At 39.7% G+C, this 20,555-nt stretch overlaps 1 protein-coding gene across 2 annotated transcripts in view; it reads left to right on the forward strand.

Annotated features, from left to right (window-relative positions):
- The window catches only part of STAC (SH3 and cysteine rich domain), a 73,430-nt gene that overhangs the window by 31,350 nt on the left and 21,525 nt on the right, over positions 1-20,555 (forward strand). For both annotated transcript variants that reach the window (XM_039715237.1, XM_039715238.1), the window contains exons 3-5: positions 12,419-12,519; positions 14,880-14,961; positions 16,801-16,916. In XM_039715237.1, the coding sequence (XP_039571171.1) occupies positions 12,419-12,519; positions 14,880-14,961; positions 16,801-16,916 (299 nt within the window). The remainder of the gene's footprint in view (positions 1-12,418; positions 12,520-14,879; positions 14,962-16,800; positions 16,917-20,555) is intronic.

A 20,555-nucleotide genomic window follows, 5' to 3' on the forward strand; every position in this document is an offset into this window, starting at 1 on the left:
AAATCATCTCTGTCTGCCATGCTAAGGTTTAGGGCAAACAAAAACATTGCATTTTTTTAACACACATCTGCTAAAAATTGGTGTAAAATAATAATTTTTACCCTATTAGATTGAAATTGAACCTGGCTTATCCTACAATCTCCTTCTTGAATTAATAAGTCTCCATAAGCCTAGACCTTCCCACTCCTGAGTGGAGCCCTGTAAGAAGGGCCAAACAAAAGCCTTCTGGAAATATGAAGTACTAATTTACCCAAACTGTGCAGTATGCATTTAACTGTTAGTTATAGACCATTCAGCTATAGGTAATATCATCTAGACTCTCCAAAATTTCCCAGCAGTGGATATTCTGTCTGTTAGAATAAATAAAGTGGGAACAAACAGAAGTGAAGATGTAGAAACACATATGGTATGTGCAGTATAGGTGTGCTCAATCTACTGCTACTCCCATTTTTTTATAAACATGGCAAAAAGTATCCAATTCATGCAGTCCCACATTTGTAGAAAAGCTACAGGGAGCCAGACACTATCCCTGCACCAAATCATTACTTTTCTCTTTTAACAAAGAGTTAAACATGCTTTAAAGCAAATATTGAAAAGAAAATATTTAGTTTGTTTATCCTCTGGGAGGGCTTCTTCCTCTGAGATGAGGCAAGAATGTTATCAGTAAATTGGATAATCAGGAACTGCTTAGCTGAGAAAACAGGGTGGAAATACATTTTAAATTCTAATTTGTCCTTGAACAGCATCAAACATGTTTCATGTTTGTTACTAGATAATTTTCAAGCTCACTTTAATTTGGGGAAAATTGCTATTAATATGAAACTGTAGTTAATCCTCAGTCAAAAGAGACTTTAAAACTGTTGACCAACATTTGCTGTTTAATTAGAAGAAAAACAATAAGCATTTCTGGAACATTTACAATTAATATTTTAATATTATGTTAGCCATGGTGATTTTTAACCAAAAAATACATTAAAAGCACCAAACACCCTATTCAGTAGTGAGTAGGCTCCTGGTACCATTGCTCCTGATATCAGCTCTAGTGAAGAACGTAATGGCAAGCTCAAGAGTTTTTAAAGGCAAAGGGATGAAGCAGAATGCTAGTGAGGTTTTTATGTCCTGCCATGTACTTTTCCAGAGCTCACATGGGATATTGGGTGTTTACAGATAAGCAAATTAAGTGCATCTTCTTTCAAGCTGACCTTCTTGTAAAAACATTATTTTTCTCTTTAGAGTCCTTATCTACCAGAGTGTGACTGTTATGTGAATAATTACAATGCTGAATAGCTGACAAAAGCATTATCCAGAAGCAAAATTATTAGAAGCTTTACCTAACTCTGAGTTGCAGAAATCTTAAAATGAGGCACTTAACAGAAATACTTCTGCGAGAAATAGCACACTGCCATCATGTAGAGTAAAATGCCTACCCACATTTGCTTGTTGCTGTCCTTAATATAGAAGGATGTCTCAGAGAGCAGTGATCCTTGCGGCTCACATGGATCATCGCATGTTTTCCTCCTTTGGTAATAGGAATGCAAGTTACCTCAACTTCACCAATGCTCTTCTCTGAACTGCTGAAATTTTAGTTTTCCGGATATACATACTACATTTTCCCCCTTGACATAAGTTTATCTTGTACACTGAAGGATGCATTTAATTCTGAAGACATGCTCAGTTAAAATTGGCATGTAACTGCAAATTGTGACTTCATTGTAGTTTACTTTATAACATGCAGGGAGTTGTCTGTGTCCATCATTTGACAGAAGTTTTTCTTACTCACTTAAATAGTAATTGGTGCCACATGGAGCTGTAGGTGTGCTTTAGGCCAGTACTGCTATGTGTCAAGTAATGAATTCTCTCAGGTTAGAACCTTTGTTCACAGTGGCAAGGTGAGACATTGTCTGTCTTGCAGTGTTTATTACACTGTAAAAAATTCTAGTGTGGAGAACATCTGGGTACTGGGTTTTACTGTAGAAACACTGACATTACAGATTTTGCCCTATTTATTTTTTCTTACACTAACTTCCTTTCCCCCCCACCAGCCTTTCATTCCCTAAGTCTCCCCTTCCCTGCATGGAGGGGTCACAAATAGTGACATTGGGGCAGAAAGTAATTTTTTATTCCTGCTGTGATGCTGCTTGAAGTTGCCCATCTCAAGCACAGTTCCTGGGCATCCCCTGGCATTGATGTCCATCACTGAATGTCCATCACTGATATACAACATTGATATCCATGGCTTCTTCATCTTCAGGATCTTCCTGCATTTCCTAGATCCCTCCCCAGGCCAGGATCTTTACCTTTGACCCCCTTCTTTCTGCAAACACTTCTTTCTTTCAGGAACTCTTGGCACCAAATCTTCTTTCTGGAAACCAGGGTCACAGTTCCTCCAGTCTAAATAATGTATGTGCATAAGAACAACACATGATCAGCCTTTTGACCAGTGCTCTGGCCCCTTTCTCTTCATTAATTACAGGATTTGGGATATACTCTATTTCTTTACTCAGAGTTTAGTCAGCATTTCCAGCAGCTAATAATGGTTGCAGCTTGAAAATGCAGCCTCTGAGAGTTCAGGGGCTCAGTTTCACACATTCACCCACGCACTTACACAGCAGTTACCTGCTGCCTGTTCCTGTTCACACTTTCCCCTGTTCTTTGCCTATGACAGCTCCTAAATCTTAATACCTGTGCTGATATTCAGCTCTGTGCCAGTACCTTCTGACACATTGATCTGCTCTTTGATGGACTTTTATTATGTGTTATAGCTTTGTACACTGTACAACAGACAGATAATACCTGCCAAGACTTTTGTTGCCCCTCTGGGTTTCCTTACCCTGACAGTGGTAGCACAATTAAGATCAATGTTAGTTAAGGTTTTTGGACAACAAACCACCATGGCTATTTGGACAATAGCCATGCTGGTCCAAACCACAAGTGTAGATGAGAAAATCTATGGTTTGTGTTGGCTTGACTGGTTCCTACTGGAATCCAGGGTAAATTCAGGTAATGCAAATACTGTCTAAATATGGACAGCTTATGAGTGATGCATTGAATTATTCATGTTGATTGACACAATCTTAAAAAGCAGATCTTTGGTGATTTTGATTAATGATTTAACAATAGAGTGAAATTTCAGCTTAATGTTCCCATTTTTTAACTGTCCAGATTGACCCTTGGGCAGGTAATGTTCTTTTTACTTTGCTGAGCTACATAAACTTTTGTACAATCAATTGACAGAAGTTTTTCTTATTCATTTAATTATTAATTGGTGCCTTATGGAAGTGTACCTGTAGGTATGCTTTAGGCCAGTACTGCTATTTGTCAAGTAATGAATTCTTTCAGGTTATAACAGTGAAGGCTGAGATTGCTTCTTTGACAATTGTAAATGAAGTGTTTTTACTGCCCAGCCTGTGTGATTTCACTGAAATCAGTAGCAATTTCTGGAAAAAAATTACCAACACCCTGCCCCTCCTCACTCCCCCTCAGTCTGCACTTGGTGTGAAAGGTTTCACTTGAATGTTTTTCCATTGCTTGGAAATCAGGAAGAATTCACAGAAAACAGGAACAGATATTGGAAGGGGCTGCTGAGGCAAGTGGTGGAGTCACTATTCCTGGAAGTGTTTAAGGAAAGACTGGATGTAGCTTTCAGTGTTGTGGTCTCGTTGATGAGGTGGAGTTAGGTCATAGGTTGGATTGATGATCTCAGAGGTTTTTCCCAAACCAGTTGAATCTGTGATTGTATATTTCCCGTGTGGAAAAGAAACTGAAACACATTTTGCTATAAAATGTGGTTGCAAAATTCTAAAAGGTAGAAGGATATTGTGACTAAACGTAAAAATATCTTCCCTGAAAACTGATCCCACCAAAATGGTGTAACTAGCCAGTTACTTGTGATGGTGCCCTGAATTCCCTCTAGTCCAAGCAAATCATGCTGTCAATTACACCTGTACTTCTGATGAGATCCTCCTTAGCTATGCATGATCCAAGGGAAGAAATGGCTTTGGAACAGAAATCTCTGTGTGTGGCCAAATCCTCACCAAGCAGTAGATTTCAGCCACATGTAGTTATCTTCTGTTGCTTCATTTCCCATCTCCAACAGTAGCTACTGTAAAATGGGAAAAGGACGGAGGAAGAGGAATTGTTGTCCTGGGAAGTCACACTTCAGCACTTTGCATGCAAGGCCCACTGCCAGTCAGTTTGTGCTAACACACACCTGCAACAACACTGGGAGCTTGCACTGGTGAGGGAGTGGTTTTAGTGCAGGAGGAAAGGGCCCAAACCCTCAGTAAGTCTGAAACAGCAGAAGGCCAGTGAACCAGCAATACACACCCACACACACACACACACACACACATATATATATATATATGTAATGGAAACTAAACATCTTATAGTTCTAATTGACTTTCCTGATCTTCTGGCAAATAGCAGTCTCTCATTTCAAGCCCACTGATGACCATGGAGACACATAAGCAATACACTATGTTAAAAATCCGTTAGCAGAGAAGAGAGGACATCACATCCCTTTGCTGAGGACACACTGTTCTTTTGTTCTGTAATTCTTTTCCCACATTTTCAGCAAGCTCACAGTCCTGGTCTTCGTTTCACATCATAGTTTTTGTTCAGATTTCTGGTTTCTGTTTTTCAGCTCCTCTGTAATGGTACAAGGCCATTGGAAGATAAAAGAGCAGCCTTACAAAATTCAACTGCTTTTTCAAAGCATTCAAAACACAGGAAAAAAATGCTGCAACTGATGACTTTTCATTTTAAAACATGTGAGAACACAGGTGCAAATAACCTGAGCCTGTCAAAATGGAGATCTTGTTTGAAATCTGACTTTCATAATCTTCACCTCAGGAAGAGTTACTTAAGATGCTTTGTCTACTAATACTACCGAGACCAAGATCAGCCATTCGACTCTGCTTGTCCTCATTTGAAATAACACATCAAGCTTAATTTCTCCATGTTGCCTTGTCCTGTTTAGTTCTGTCCCCATCACCTCACACAATCAAGTTTATGCCTATCCTCTCTGAAGTATTTTCCTTTTCAGCAAAACAGGATCTGTAAGCACAGGTTCATCAATCTTGAGAATTATCTAGAAAAGTAGGTATCAATAAATCAGTGCCAGTTTGTTCAGAGCACAGAGAGGATCTGTAATCACAGGTTCATCAATCTTGAGAATTGAGAATTTCTATCTAGAAAAGTAGGTATCAATAAATCAGTGCCAGTTTGTTCAGAGCACAGAACATTAGACATGATTTAGCATGTTTAGTGTTTAGGGAACAGGGACTTTTTTTTCAATAATAGCTGTTGGTTTATTTACCATGGCGTTCCAGCATCCTAATTAACATTTAGATGATCAAAAACCTGAGATGATATTTTAAGAAGTGCGGAGGTGGATATTTCCTTTCAGGGATAGACGTTTATAGCAAAGCTGCTGAATATGTGAAAAGTGCATTTTGAAAAAAATTCTTATGGCCAAATTTTTTAAAAGCTTTATTTTAGCAGGGATATTTTTCATCTCTATAACCGTCTTGCAGAAAAACCTGCCTATTACTGCCTCATTTTTTTCTCAGCATGTCATTTCTAAAGAAAACTATGCCACTAGGAAGTCAATTCTAATTTTATGCACTGTTTTGTAGCCTGCCTACATGCAAGGCAACTTTTCTTGCTATTTAAGCATTGGATATTGTTATGGAGAAACTGGGGTAGGCACTCAAATGGACCCACACCTCTCAGTGACGTATAATCTAAAATTTATTCATTTGAAAGGATAGGTACCATGATTGGATATCAAGTCCTACTCTACAGAACATAAATATACAATTCCCATCTTGTCTCCGCACCCTCTTTGGTTTAGAGTGGCACGAGATAAACTCAGGTGAGCGGGATATTTCAGGCAGTCAAGGCATCAGGTGAAGACCTGGCAGCTTGCTCCCAGCTTCAGAGGTTCCTCCTCTCATATGGTTGGACATCCCTGTACAACGTGCCTCATCCCAAGAATTATAAATTTAACATGCTCAAAGCTCTGTGCATTTTGAACTGGTAGATTTTACTGTAAAAAAAAACAACCCACAACTTAATAAACAAAAAATATGTCATTACTAAAGTATAACTATGTCCATCAATTTAAATTCTCAATCAGGTATCAGGCAGCAGTGACTTCCAATGTTCAGCCCTCTAGGGTGGCTGGGGAAATCTGTGTTCAGGCTTTGATCTGTGGCTCACCTGATGAACAGGTGAGGATCTGCACCTCTTTACTCTCCAAAATGTCACTTGGAAATAGTGGTGGGGCAGCATCAGTCAAAAAAAAAAAAAAAATCAGAAGGGGGCCAGCTGGAAATAGTGGTGGGGCAGCATCAGTTAAAAAAAAAAAAAATCAGAAGGGTGCCAGCGCAGTTCCCAAGGTGGCAGGAGGCACTTGGGGACGCTGGAGGCTGGGGAAGGGTGAGAAAAGAACTTCCCAGCTCATTCTTACAAACCAGCCTAGTGGTTTCTGTGTATTAGGCTCAAGGTTTTTAACTTTAAATATCTGGATGTCTCATGTAGAAAATGCCATTTTCTGATTTTCCCACAAAGGCTTAGAGGTAACTGCAGAGGCACCAGTCCCATTTCGGGGATTTCCTCTTTTTAAGGTGACATCCTAAACCCTTCACTGCTTCAATACTGGCCCAGGTTGCTTAAAATTCTCCATTTCCCATAAACTTTGGCATAGATGCAGCTTTCTGGTGACAACTGTAAATGCATTTAGGGAGAAAGGGGCAAGACACTCATTATTTTTATCAGCCTCCCACAGCAGAAGTTGAAGTTCTATGGAAATTATGTAATTTAAAATATATTTGTTTTTGAAAGTTTTAAATTAAAACAATTTCTGAGTGGTATGTTCCTCTCAGCTGGAATAATAAAAAATAGTGGTTGGGTCATAGCTAGATTAGTTGGAGGTGACAGTCTCTCTGTGTCTCTTTCCTTTCCTCTTTCTCTCTTTTATAGACCTGAACATTTTTATCCTCTCCTTTCTGTTTTTTTCCCCACTTTGGCATAAGTGCCTAATATAGTTATGTTTATACAGTCAGTATAACATCATGTTGTTACCAACATCTGCAGTTTTCTTTGAAATTTCTCCAGGCTGTGGGGTTTGTTCTCCCTCTCCAGTTATTAATCTTATGTTGAGACTTGGAACAACAGGCAAAAAGCATCAGCCAGCAGTGCTGTGGCCATAGCTGTGCTGGCCAAGGGGATGATACAGGTTCCCTTTGTGTCTGTGTAACAAGCAGATTCTCATTTCCATTCCTTAGGAAAAATGTGACTTTCCTGAAATGCACAGTAGTTACTAAACTGCTTTTGTAAGGAAACACAGACAAAAAGAGTTGGAATCAAATTCTGCCCTGTTCCCTGTGTCTTTCTCTGCCTCCAAATATTTCCATTCACCTATATTGAGGTGTTCTGTTTCCATTTAGGCTTTCTCCAAAAAAGATTTAAATTTACAAAAGTGATGCAGTGTGTCCTTTTAGTGGTATTTAAGGTCATATTATCAGAACAGTTTAAGATTCAATTTTCCATGACTGTTCTGGAAAACCTAGCCACTGGTTTAGATATTCAAATGGGAGCTGACCCAGTCACAGAGTATTTCTAGTGAGGTGTTATTAAACATGACCTGCTTCTCAAAACAATGCATCCTTCCAGACCTAGGTGCCTGGATACATTATCAGATATCTGGAGAAAATTACTGGGCAGAACCTCATTTGTAAGTCTATTTAAGAACTACTCAGTATTCTGACCTGAAATTTCCTCTTTTTTTCCCCAGTGAAATACTGTTTCTTTTGTCAGTTTTGCCTTTTGTTTGTTTGAAAAAGGAATACCAGCCTGTACAGACTTGGAGATAGTTGATACATTAATGAATAGGACACAGAGGACATTTGTTCTAATGTCTGTGTAGTTTTTTCTCTGTATGAATTTCATAACTACATAGACACTACTTCGTTCACCAAAGACGATATGTTAAGTGTTCATGGACACTATAAGTCAGCTAAACATGTCTACTAATTTCCATTCGAAACCCCCGCTTTTAGAGTTTGCAATTTTTATAATTTAAACACCAGCATCTGGGCCAAAATAATATTAATGCAACCTCTGACAGTTTTACCCCTTATTCCCCTAAATGAGAGCCATCTCATACAAGTTTTGTCAAGAGACAAAGACAGTGAGCCCATAAGAAAAGTTATAAGGCCGTTAATCACTTTGTATTTGGAATAAGGCTAACATGGGACTCAAGACATGATGCTTTAAGACACACACTGACTGAGGAAAGTAAAAAATAAATGTTGAATAGAACTGCCCATTCATCAAACACTGTTTGCTCTCTTTGGTGAATGAAGTAGTGTGCCTTGAATAAAAATAGTGAAAATCACATCCCCAGAGAGGATCCAAAAAGCAACTGAGCAGAATTTGGTTCTGTCCTGCTCAGTATTTACCAACCAGCTTAAGTAACCTTAGTAAGGGTTTTTGGAGAAGAAGGTAGGAGGGATGATTACTTAGTTACTTAGTTTTTGGAGAAGAAGGTAGGAGGGATGATTACTTTTTGAAGGTAACAGCAAAGCTATCAAAGCTATTAGTTTACTCCTCCTTTGAATAAAAAACAGAGAAAAAAGTAGTTAGGTTACTCCAAGTAGAGCTTAATTGTCAAGCCTTTAGTTCCTGAATTTCTGATCCACCACTGACTAAAATTGTTCCAGGTGGGCTAAGATACAGCAGTGAGTGCTGTATGTGAGTATCAGTAGCTTCCGGCTTTGCTTTAAGGTTGGTATAGGGGAATATCTGCTGGTGGGAATAAACAGTAGGCTGCAATGAAGCCATCAGCTATTTAGGGGGACAGGAATCATCCTAGACAGCAATGGTCAGGCTTGCAGGTCATCAATGTGTGTTCAGCAGATGTCCCTGAGGAGAATGCATTAGCGTCTGAGACTTCGCTAATTGGAACACTGCACCTTCCAGACAGTGCTGTAACCAGCTCAAATGTGAACTCTCTCCTTACTCTTCCCCTGCCCTGTGCTTCAATCCACAGAAAGATTAACCCAGTGGGAATAAGCAGGCCACAGAGAGGCTTTCAACTTCAAACAAGACTGGTACCCTATGGCAACAAAGGAAAATTATCCTCAAGTACTCTGCCCTATTGTGGTGTTGTAGCTGTTGCTATTATTGTTACTATCTTTGTCATTGTCAATTTTTTTTTTACATTTATTAATCATTAATAAGACATATTTTCTATTATTTAATGTTTCTTCAGACCAAATTCCTAACTTTCTTATGATTTCCAGGAGAATTTATTGGGAAATAATATTTCAACACATTGCTATATCCTGTGCCACTACTTTAGGCATAATGAAATAACTCTCTTATTCTGGTGCATGACTGTGGAACTCTCACTGTACTCACTTAGCTTTAAATAACATCCTTTGCAAGATCTGTGTTCTGCCTGCTTTTTCACTATTTTAAACTACCAGATGTCTCTTAAAACCTGCCCCATTCAGGCATCTGCAAGGTCAATAAGTGTGCATAAATGGGAGGCCAGAAATTGATGCAATGAGTCAAACCCTGGTCTCATTTACCTGTACTGGATACAATCTCTTATCTGTGATGTGAGCTGTGATTGTGCCTCATTTCTGAATCTCAGAAACTTTTGGGTCAGGTACATTGCCAGTATGTAGTTATCTGATTCCTGGCGTGCACTAGTTTTGAAACAGCTTAGCCATAGTTCTCTGAGTGATTTAGTGTAATGGGGAAGAAAAACGGAAGAATTATTCTGTGGGGGAAAAAGATGTTTCTTGTAGAAATGCCATTTTCAGGGCTTGAGATATGGTGGTTAAGCATAAATACAGCATAAATTACTCTTCTCCAAGCTCTGTAGTTATTCCTCAGTGGGAGGCAGGGAGATGCAGGGAAGTTTTTTCCAAGCTAGCCCCACTGAAAACCAAGTAGTTCAAACTGAAAATGGGTTGAAGATTGGAGCTTTTGGTAGTTACAGGAATTTCATTTTGATTTACAAAGTTTTCTTGTGGACTCAAGTGTGTGACCGAAATACTTTTCCTCTCTTTGAAGCCACTACTCAGCTACTCAGATATAAATATATGGCACTCAGCACTGGAAATACAGTGTTGTTCTTTTGTAATTGTCTTACTCATTTTCACATGACCACAGACTTCTGTTCTGAAAGAGCTGGGGTTTGATTTTTGAAAGCAACTCAGATGCTTCACATTCATTTTGCACATCATATGGCCACACAATTGTTTTGACAAATGTGTATCTTCTGTGATCACATGGTTATAACATGTAAGGACCAACATTCACCTTGTAAAGTTAACATTAAAATGGCTGGAAAAGCATAGCATAGTCAGCAGGAAGGACTGTGACACTGTCTGCCTCTTCACAGCTACATCTTACGAGTAACTTGGTACAGACCAGCATGAGAGGAGAAATAGACCCTGTGTAAGCACTGACATGTTGCATAGGCCAACTGTGGTGTAATTTTCCTTTTCTCATTCTGCCCTATAAATATAATCCAAAACTGTGAGGGAACCACTCTTTTCTCAGTGCCAGTTGTTGATCACCAGGAAGGGTGATTCAGCATTTCATCATCAGCAATAAAAGCACAAAGCCACAGAAGTCAATATTGGTTTGGGCATGTGTAATTGAAAAGAAACTATAACTGAAAAAATCCTCACAGCACACTAATCCAAGTGCAACCACGCAGGAAAAAGAAACAAATAAACAGGCATGTGGTCTTCTAAGAAATCCTGTGTTTGCTAGGAAAAAAAGGCCCCAGAAAATAGGATAGAAAGGATGTCTGCACGCACTAAAAGGTGGCTAAAAGGGGCAACAAGTGGGGAGCAGACACTGACCCCACTCCCTTGAAGTCCCTGGGGCATACCCCACACTCAGCCCCATTCAGTCCCTATCACTCCAGCAGTCTCTATAGGAAGGTGGGGAATATCTTGTGTTTCCCTAGGAAACAAGATTTTTAGGATCCTGTGTCCTAAAGGAAGCACACAGGTGAAACATCTGAGCCTGGCTCACTGCAACAACCCATGGCTACCTCAGCCTGCCTTACCTGGCTTGCCAGTGGCCACTTCAGACACCTATTGCTCTGAAAGTGAATGACAAGGCTTGGGTTTTGGCACCAACTTGGTGAAACCTTCCCTGAAGTGCTTCTTTCCAAGGTAGCACTTCACTGAATGAAACTGGCAGCATGTACATAACCAATGAGCTAAATGACAACTTTCAGATGCAGGATCCTTCTAACTAATATTTAGCATGTCTGACTAAAGAAGGCTGGTTAAAATGTCAAGAGTTTTTAGGGTTCTTTATAACTTTGTTTTGTACTAACTCTCACAGTAGATACAGTGAACAGATATGTTGTTTACTCATTCTGTTTACACAGTCCTGTAGGGGATAAAAGAGTTGCTGCAACATCACTGCTTCTGTATAGTTTAGGAAGTGTTATGGTTGTATGAATAAAAGTGACTGTTCCTGCCTGGAAGCAAGCAGACTGGGGTCTGTCATTTAGGAGTAGTTCCTCACTGAAGCTAACACAGAACTACATTTGGCCTAGTGGGAGAATTCTGCTTCTTTAAAGCAAAATTTCTGCTGTAGCTCTGCTACCTGTGACACGTAACTTTTCCACTGACAAGAGAGGAGAGCATGGTCAAACTTGTGGCACCCTCAGTGCCCCACTCAGGGACATGCAAGCAGCCCTTGCTGCACCTTCTGAGCACTGGCCCAGGATGGTGAGAGCAGCAGTCCCTGGGAGCAATTGTCAGTATTGTTTTGAGCATGTGCAATTGAAAGAAACTATAACTGAAAAAATCCTCACAGCACACTAATCCTGTGCAACCACACAGGAAACAGAATCCACGCAAACAGGGATGTCTTTGCCTGTGGGTGGGAAATGGTAAAGGAGCTGGGTTAACCCTCTCACACATGCCTGAAGCTACCTCTCACCCACAAAACCTGGGCCTCCACTGAGGACCCAGCACCCCAGAGCTGCTCCAGAGCCTGGGTGCTCCTTCAGTGCCTCCCTCAGCCATGCACAGCCATGCCAAGACCTTTCAAAATAACAAAGGAGTTTTGCTTGGTGTTCATGAGGCAGAGACGCTGTTGGTCACATTATCATACAGCAGAACATAATCCAATATAAATCTAAAGGCAGCAACAGCCTGGGAAAGGGCCTGGGGGACAAATGCCTAAAACGGAGAGGCTGTAAAGAAAATGGGTGTACAAATGTGCATTCTTAAAAGCAGGTAAGGCAAAGAATGCTGTCAGTATTTGCTCTACTGCAACTGACCCCATCAGTTCTTTCAGGTCACTTGTTTAAATGGATGGAAACTATTGATTTTGTCTAATTCAATCTTTGCCATGCATTTCACAGGGACAAACGCTAAGCACGGACTGCGCTGTAAGGCGTGCAAGATGAGCATCCACCACAAGTGTGCAGACAGCATCGGGCAGCAGCGTTGCATGGGCAAGCTGGTAAGTGAGCAGCTCAGGGCAGCTTGTGCTGGAGCTACTTCTTTGTGTGCCTGAGCCCCAGGTGTGCATTTAGCTGCTGCATTAACAGAAGCCACACGAGATCGCTTTACTGAGGCTAGAAAAGTGAAGCCAGGTGGTGCCCTGTTGTCAATTTGGGCAATTGCTGCTGCACAAGGATGCAAACAAAACCTAAGCACAAATCTGGTCTGCTTCGTGGATGTGAAAATGTAGTTACAGAATACAAATTTAGCTAGCTAACAAAATTAATTACCTTGATTTCAGCTGTGTTTGCTGTAGTGTAAACCTCTCAAAGAATGTTATAAATTAATCATAGTATTTCAGTTGGGTTTAACAAATGAAAAATCCTTCAAAATATGTTTTATTGTTTTCTCCACTGTTAGGGCTTGAATAAAAAAATGTAATTCACCTTAAAGAGAAAACCAAGGAATATTTCACAGTAAGACACAACAGAGTTTGAAGCAATCTCTCAGCAGGAGAGGCTGGGAGGAGCCTGCCCCTGTTGGGACACTGAACTTTAGTGCCTGGGTTCCCTTCTGAGCAGCAAAATCTCGTGACTGGCAATGGCAGTACACTGTGTCTGAGACAATTCTAACCTGCCTTGCTGACTATTACGGGACTATGGTACCTTCTGGTTACTTTTGGAGAAAGAAATTGGGATATGAAAACTGAATAATACATACATTCGTGTTTCAGATGTTCTCAGGTTTGTTGTGACTTGAAGACACTTGAGACAGCTGAGCTAAAACCAAAGAGTTTTACCGTGTTAAGTGATGGGAAAATGCAAGCACTGACTTCAAAAGTGCTACAAACCCCACCTTTCACTAGAAAGATCTTTTCTGTCCAAGAGTGTTCACTGAAAGTTATTGTTGTTTATATCCCCAAGTCATGTCTTCATGTACCTAAACCATAATCATAGTTCTAGTATGAGGCATTCTGGTATAGGAAGTTGGTCTGTGAAGAGCTGAATGACAAGCCCTGGACAAAGCAAATATTATCTCATGTTAATTGATTCATGCATTTCATGATTCCAGCCTCAGCTCTTGTGGTTACTAGTTTACAAAAACAAAAAAAGAGAGACTAAATTTACATCAGGAAGTTGTCAGCAAAGTCACAGGAGTTTTGTGAGCTCATGCTGTTGCTCCGTCTGAATATAGCTTGGGGGCAGACAAAGGCTGAAAAATATGGAATTTATTCTTCTAGGACTCCAAGATTATAAGTCATCTCACTCTTTTTCAGTCTTTTCTGCAACTCATTACCTGAAGAGCTAGTTGTCTATCAGGTTTTTATGTACACTGAACAGAGGATATGAAAAATATGCACACTTCTTCCTCACTTCTCACTGTGACTAGAAGTTCTCACGGCCTGCAGACATTAGAAATTAGAGGGACCATTTGTGAAATTCCAATGTCTTGAAGGCATTAATTTTGAGTACTAAGAATTTGCCTGAATTGAGATACATTTTTTAGAGTGGTATAGGCACCTTTATTTGCCATATTATGGTATTCTTTAATGATATAGCTTGAGTTTTATGGTGCATTTTTCTACAAGTGGACACTATGGGTATATCTGGTAACAGCTTGGAGTTTTGGACATTACAAAACAAAAAAAAAAACACCAACAAAAAAAAAAAAGGCAGTGGAAGCTGAAGTCAGTCAGCAATAAACCTTAGAAAAACCTATAGGAAGATTCTCAATTCCTTGGGTTTCACATATGTGGGAACATGAGGATTTGGAGCTAGGGTAGGGAAGAATAGTCACATGTTTAACAAATACAATGCAAATTCAGACTCTATAAGAAGATAGGGAGAGGGAAACTTCCCACAACCTCTAATGATTCAGCACTTCAGCTGAAAAGTGGCAGCTGAAGTCAGTCAACAATAAACCTTAGAAAAACCTATAGGAAGATTCTCAATTCCTTGGGTTTCACATATGTGGGAACATGAGGATTTGGAGCTAGGGTAGGGAAGAATAGTCACATGTTTAACAAATACAATGCAAATTCAGACTCTATAAGAAGATAGGGAGAGGGAAACTTCCCACAACCTCTAATGATTCAGCACTTCAGCTGAAATTAATTAGTGTTGCTTTTGTGTAAGACAAAAGAAAAAAGAGAGCTGAAAATGAGCCTTTTCTTCCACATAAATATAGGAAATTATTTTTTTCTAGGCAAAAAATCAAATAAACATCTGATCTCTAAACCTCACAGTGACTGAACAGCAGGAGGCAAATTTCCAGCCTCACCACAATGTTCTACCATTAACCAAAGAGCTGAGGCTATTTCTGCTTCATCAGTCAAGGCAAGCAATGCACTTCACTTGTTTTTGCTTTTTCTCCCTCCAGCCAAAGGGATTTCGACGGTACTACAGCTCACCGCTACTCATTCACGAACAGTTTGGCTGCATCAAAGAAGTGATGCCTATTGGTAGGTTTTGACTGCTTTTCCATTCAGTCTTTCCTTGGCAATGCTCTGCAACAGCAGCGGCAGACTTCCAGCCATGGTCTTTATCCTCAGCAGTCATCCAGCTCCTTTTGGTGACTGGATGCTCTTCTGCCATCTCAGGAAAGCACCACTTCAAAGATACAGAGCTGGAAGAGGAGAGGGTGTGTTCTTTATGTGTTTCACTCAAAACCCTGTATGCATACCTCTTTAGCAATTACCCTGCTTATGACAACAACTACCTGAAATCAAGGTAGGAACTTGGGAATGAAGAAACACTGAAATATTGAGATGAGGGTCTGAGATGGGAAAAAACCAGATAAAAGACAGGGAGATCAAAACAGCAGAGGGCATTCAAAGCACTTGTCCAGCTTTTGAGGGATGCTGCTAGGTTCCTGTCCTTTTTCATCCATATTTATTACTTTCCTCATATTTTTCCTTATTGATCATATCTACACATTGTCTGAGTACTTGAAAGACTGTGGTATTCACATTCCCTCTGAACAAAGAGAAGCTGTGAGAGAAGCAGAGAAAAGAATGATCAAAACAATTCTTATCTCATTTTCTAGTCCTGTTGTTGTGAACATGTAGAATGTGTTAGAAGATTATTTACCTGAACAAATTTAGTAATTAAATTCTAGTAATAGTATTTTAATTCATTAACCAATTAAATCCACATGTGTGTGTCCTATCAGGAGACAGTCAGAAGTTTCTCAGTAGTAGTTAAAAGTAAACATAATATAATACAATATAATAACTCTCTTTAATATAGTATATTGTAATATAATGTAGTTTTAATAAAGCGAGTGTTTAGCATTCCAAAGCCTTGGAGTCACATGCCAATCATTTCCTTCATCGGGGAGCCCAATTTTATTACAAAAGACCACTTTTTCTTCACTGTAATACCAAATTTCTGAAAAGAAACATTATGAAACAGAGAAGTTAAGTTTATTCTGGAAAATATTTTTCCCCACCAATACTCTAACCAGGCAGAGTGGAAGTGCAAAAAAATCAAACCTAAGACTAGGCAGTCAGTTTAAAACTACTCGTCTGATGACATTTGCATTCTTACTGTCAGCAGTTTAAAAAAATTAATTTCCAGGATTTCATGTAAGTTTCTCTTTCTGAAAAACACCCATCATTTTTATCAGAAGTAATAGAAACATTTTGAATAAACTCTGGCTAAAAAATGAGGTGTCCTTTGCTCCAATCAAAATCCAAAATCTGTTGTACTTTCTCAGTACTTTGGCTAAAATTTCCCTTTTTCTACATAGTGCTACAAATGTACCATTTTCTACATGCTCACAGCCTTGTGTCATAAGGGAAGATGAAGTCTAAGAATGAAGGATGTAGAAGAGAGTTTGAACTGAATTTGCTAGTTCCCATTGAAGGCATCCACTTCTTTTCCATGGGAGATTATTTTTGTGGCTACCTATGAGGGAAAGCTACTGTTGAGAGCAATCCAAGAAGTCACTGGCAGAGGCAAACAGGGATTAGGACCTCCTGGTACTCTGTCTTCTTTACCATCACAGTGATGATTAGGGAAGGAGAATGCCAGGTGAAGAGAGACAAGGCAAGGGCCGAGAATGGAAGAGCCAGGATGAGAGGAGGATGATCTTTCTGGGAGTAGAGAGGCAGCAGAAAATTGACAGCAATTCCATTAAGTTCAACACTCACATTTTATCAGGATAGTCTCTCAAACTGTTTCTAAGCATACAGCTCAACCTCTTGGTACAGGCAGGTGTTGCTCCAAGTGAAGCAGGAACATGACCAGAAATATCCTCAAGGTATTGACTGATACACGTTTTGCTCCTTCTGTTACAGCCTGTGGAAATAAGGTTGACCCTGTGTATGAAACTCTCCGCTTTGGGACTTCCTTAGCCCAGAAAACCAAAAAGGGAAGTTCTGGAAGTGGATCTGACTCTCCCAACAGAAACTCTGTAAGTATCCCACTTCTTCTGTTTTCTTTCTGGATCAGCAACAGATACTCATTCACATGACATTGTGTCAGAGTTTGCAAAACTTGTATTTCAAATCATAAAAAAACCTAAAATTTTACTCTCAGCTTCCATATTGAGAACAGAAAACTTGTTATTTTTGCAAATTCAAGTTTTATGTATCTTTTAGATGACTCTTGAGAAAAAGAAAAAAATGCTAATTAAATTAGTAGACTGTTTTTATCGGATTGGAAAATGAAATATTAATCTTTTTATTTTACACATCCATATAAAAGTGTAACAGAAATATTAGACTGTCAGGCTGGAGCAGATGCATAGTACCTGTTGTTGATGGTGTCCATTCGCCCTTCATACAGGTGATAAGAGTCCTCAGAACCTAGATCATGGCCCCAGTGCAAGCCCAGACACTGCTACTGCAGCAAAGCAAGGGACTGGGACCTCCACCCCTGTCCAGTGCAGAATCATGAGGGAGACATTACAGATAGGGGCTTCTCTCTCCAAACCCCAAACACAGACATGTGTGATCAGGTTGTGTATCCAGACAGGGAGGTTTTAGCCTTCATGTTTGTCATTCACTCTCTCCAATCATAAAAGTCACTGTCTTAAGGATCATGGCAGAAGAGGTAGAGAAAAGGGAAGTGATAGTTCCTGTGGCCATGTCTTTGCTATATCCATACCTTGTTCAATAGTAAAAATTGCCATTTTCTTCTTTATCCTAGAATTGGGATCCATGAGATCAGGAGCTCCTTCATAGTGCTGAAAAACATTTCCTACTTTCTCAGCCTCTCATAAAGAGGTGCTTACACCTATGTTTGAGGTTCTCTTCCATTCATGAGAGCCTCCCCACCCCACCCCTCCCTCCATCAAAAAAATAACAAAAAAAAAAAAAAAAAAAAAAAAAAAGAATTAAAAAAAAATCACACCTGAATCCACTGGAGGTTAAGCTGATTGTTATCTCCAAAAATCAGGCCCACATTATCTAACAACCTCTTATGCACACTCCTCATAAGACAAGTCACTGGGCACAGAGACATGATGAGAGTTGGTCTCCAGCTCTCAAAGCAAATATTTATATGCTTAATACCAATTCATGCTAATATCTGTATATGTTTGTTACAACATTTCCCTGGAATTTAAATGCATGCTCATTCACATGGCTGGCCTGTAATCTCAGGTGTTATAGGGGGACTCTAAACAGGCATCAATTCATGTCAGATGAGAAAGAAGACAAACTCATTTAAGCAAGAACTACGTGAAATCTGCAAGGGATTTTTAAGGGACACGTCCTCTATCCACCCCCATTTGTGCCTTAAAAAGAATTTGCTAATTCCCTTTATTTTTTAAACCCAAAGTGACTCTGCCTTCTATCGCATTATTACATTTCTTTCTTGCAATTATTTAATTTCCTTTGAAACAAAATTTCTACAAATGTAATTATTGCTTTCTAAATCAATAAAGTTTATGTTAAATTATAAATGAAAACTCAAGCGTAGAAATCATTAATGCTGTGTCAGCTTACTCTAGGGAGCTGATCATAACTAGGTGGGGTGTGGGCGTAGAATTAGGAACGCAAGTTCATTACAGGAATTTCTCCAGGGTATTGAAGCTGAGACAGAATAGAACATGTGTCAGCATACAGGAAATAGAACACATTAGAGAATTGTATAAACCGACCTGAGAAACCATAAATTCTGCCAGCACAAACTTGTGGATTGAGACAAGGATAAAAAACAGGGTAAACACAACCCTGAACAAAATGATAGAGCTCAGGACCTTTAAAACTGATGTGTGACCTGGGAGTAGCTACTGACCAGTAGCTGCAACAGGGATGTGGCACAGAGCCCTTAGAAACACGTGTAGTTAACAACTCAGAGGGACTACTACCTTTCCCCAGTAGTCCTTGCTTCTGGGCTGCTCTGCTGCTCTCCAAGCAGAAGCAGCAATGCAGCTGTGAGGCTGTGCCGAGTTGCAGCCCTGGGAGATGGAATGTGCTTCAAGGTTCTGCCATGTCACACCAGGGACATGGGGACACCTGGGATACTACTTCACCTTGCAGGTGGTGTCCAAGGTGTCCAAGGCCTCACTCTGGGTCAGCACAGCAGAGGTGCTCCTGCTGAAGGTGATGAAAAGCAAAGGTGACTGGCTTAGGAGCTGTACTTTGCCCCTACAGCCATGAAGCTTCCATACTGCATGCAGTTCATGTAGACAGCCTCTACCCTCTGCAGAGACAAGCACCTTCCTCTAAACTAGCCGAAGTATTTTTAACATGACTGAGCTGTGTGGACGTACTCACTGATTTTTCCGCCCGGATTCTGCATTTCCCATAAAAGAAAGTGGCCATATGCTCCAGATTTACTACCTACTGCTTGCTTCAAAACTGTGCTTCTGCAACCCACATTTATACAAAAAGGCACTTGAGGTGATGCAAATGTGAATCTAGTTCTTGTTAGTTTTTTGTGGATCAGGTCCTGTCAAAAGCAGCTTTGCATCTTTGTCATTTCTATTAGACCATTTGTCATCTAGTCATTCAGAGAAAAATCATTAAGGGTAAATGAGGTTGCCTCAGAAGGTTTTGGATGAGGTAAATACTGAAGAGACAGTCACTACACATATGCACTAGAACTTAACAAAATAATATTAATTGCTAATCAGCAATAATTAAGCTAATGTGTGAAAACTGGGGACCATGTTATAGCAATGAGCTGAAAAATAGCTGGGACAGGATTTCAACAAAGCCAGTCTTTCCATCCTGCAACCAGAATCCATAGATATGCTCTACACTGGATCTTGCTGTGTACTTGCTGTGCACTTGATATTGCAGTGCCTTCTCATCCTCGGGTGACCTATTTGGGCAAGATGCAAGACAAACATGACCTGGAGCAAAAGGCTGAGTCTAAAAACAACGAGCAACAGAGAAGCAAACTAAAGTATATATTCATAAAACAGCAAGGGAAACAAGAAAGCCAAAAGACACCTGTGGCACAAATCTACTTTCAACCCCTTTGTTCATTGGTTTCCTTCATGGAGAAATAGCTAGGAAAGTACTAGATAGGAGAAATAAAATTGTGAAAGCACTTTCTAAAAAATGATTTGCTGTCAACACTAGTAAAAGGGAAAAAAACCAACATGTAAAATCTGTAAAACAAGTCAGATTCTGCTCCCTAAACAAAAACAGAAATGTTCCTGTGATGCAGGCACAGGACTGCAAAGCAATAGAGCAAACTGTGTGTACAGTACAATTGTAAAGAGATTTGCTGTCAACACTAGTAAAAGGGGAAAAAAAACAACATGTAAAATCTATAAAACAAGTCAGATTCTGCTCCCTAAACAAAAACAGAAATGTTCCTGTGATGCAGGCACGGGACTGCAAAGCAATAGAGCAAACTGTGTGTACAGTACAATTGTAAAGTGCCTTACAATAACACTAAATCCTTCTTGTGACTTAAAATTTGTAAGCTAGAAAAAAAAATCTTGGGAACAATTATTTGGAATAAATTTACATTTATTCAGATTAGAGAAAACACGTAACTCAAGTTCAATCTTTGGGTTTTTTCTGGTTATCAAAGATGTAGAGAGTTCAACGACTGAAGTTTTGTTAAGGTCACACTCACACAGAGTTGT

This window comes from Passer montanus, unplaced genomic scaffold (genome assembly GCF_014805655.1).
Source record: "Passer montanus isolate IOZ18808 unplaced genomic scaffold, ASM1480565v1 scaffold32, whole genome shotgun sequence".
In the NCBI taxonomy this organism is placed as follows: Eukaryota; Metazoa; Chordata; class Aves; order Passeriformes; family Passeridae; genus Passer; species Passer montanus.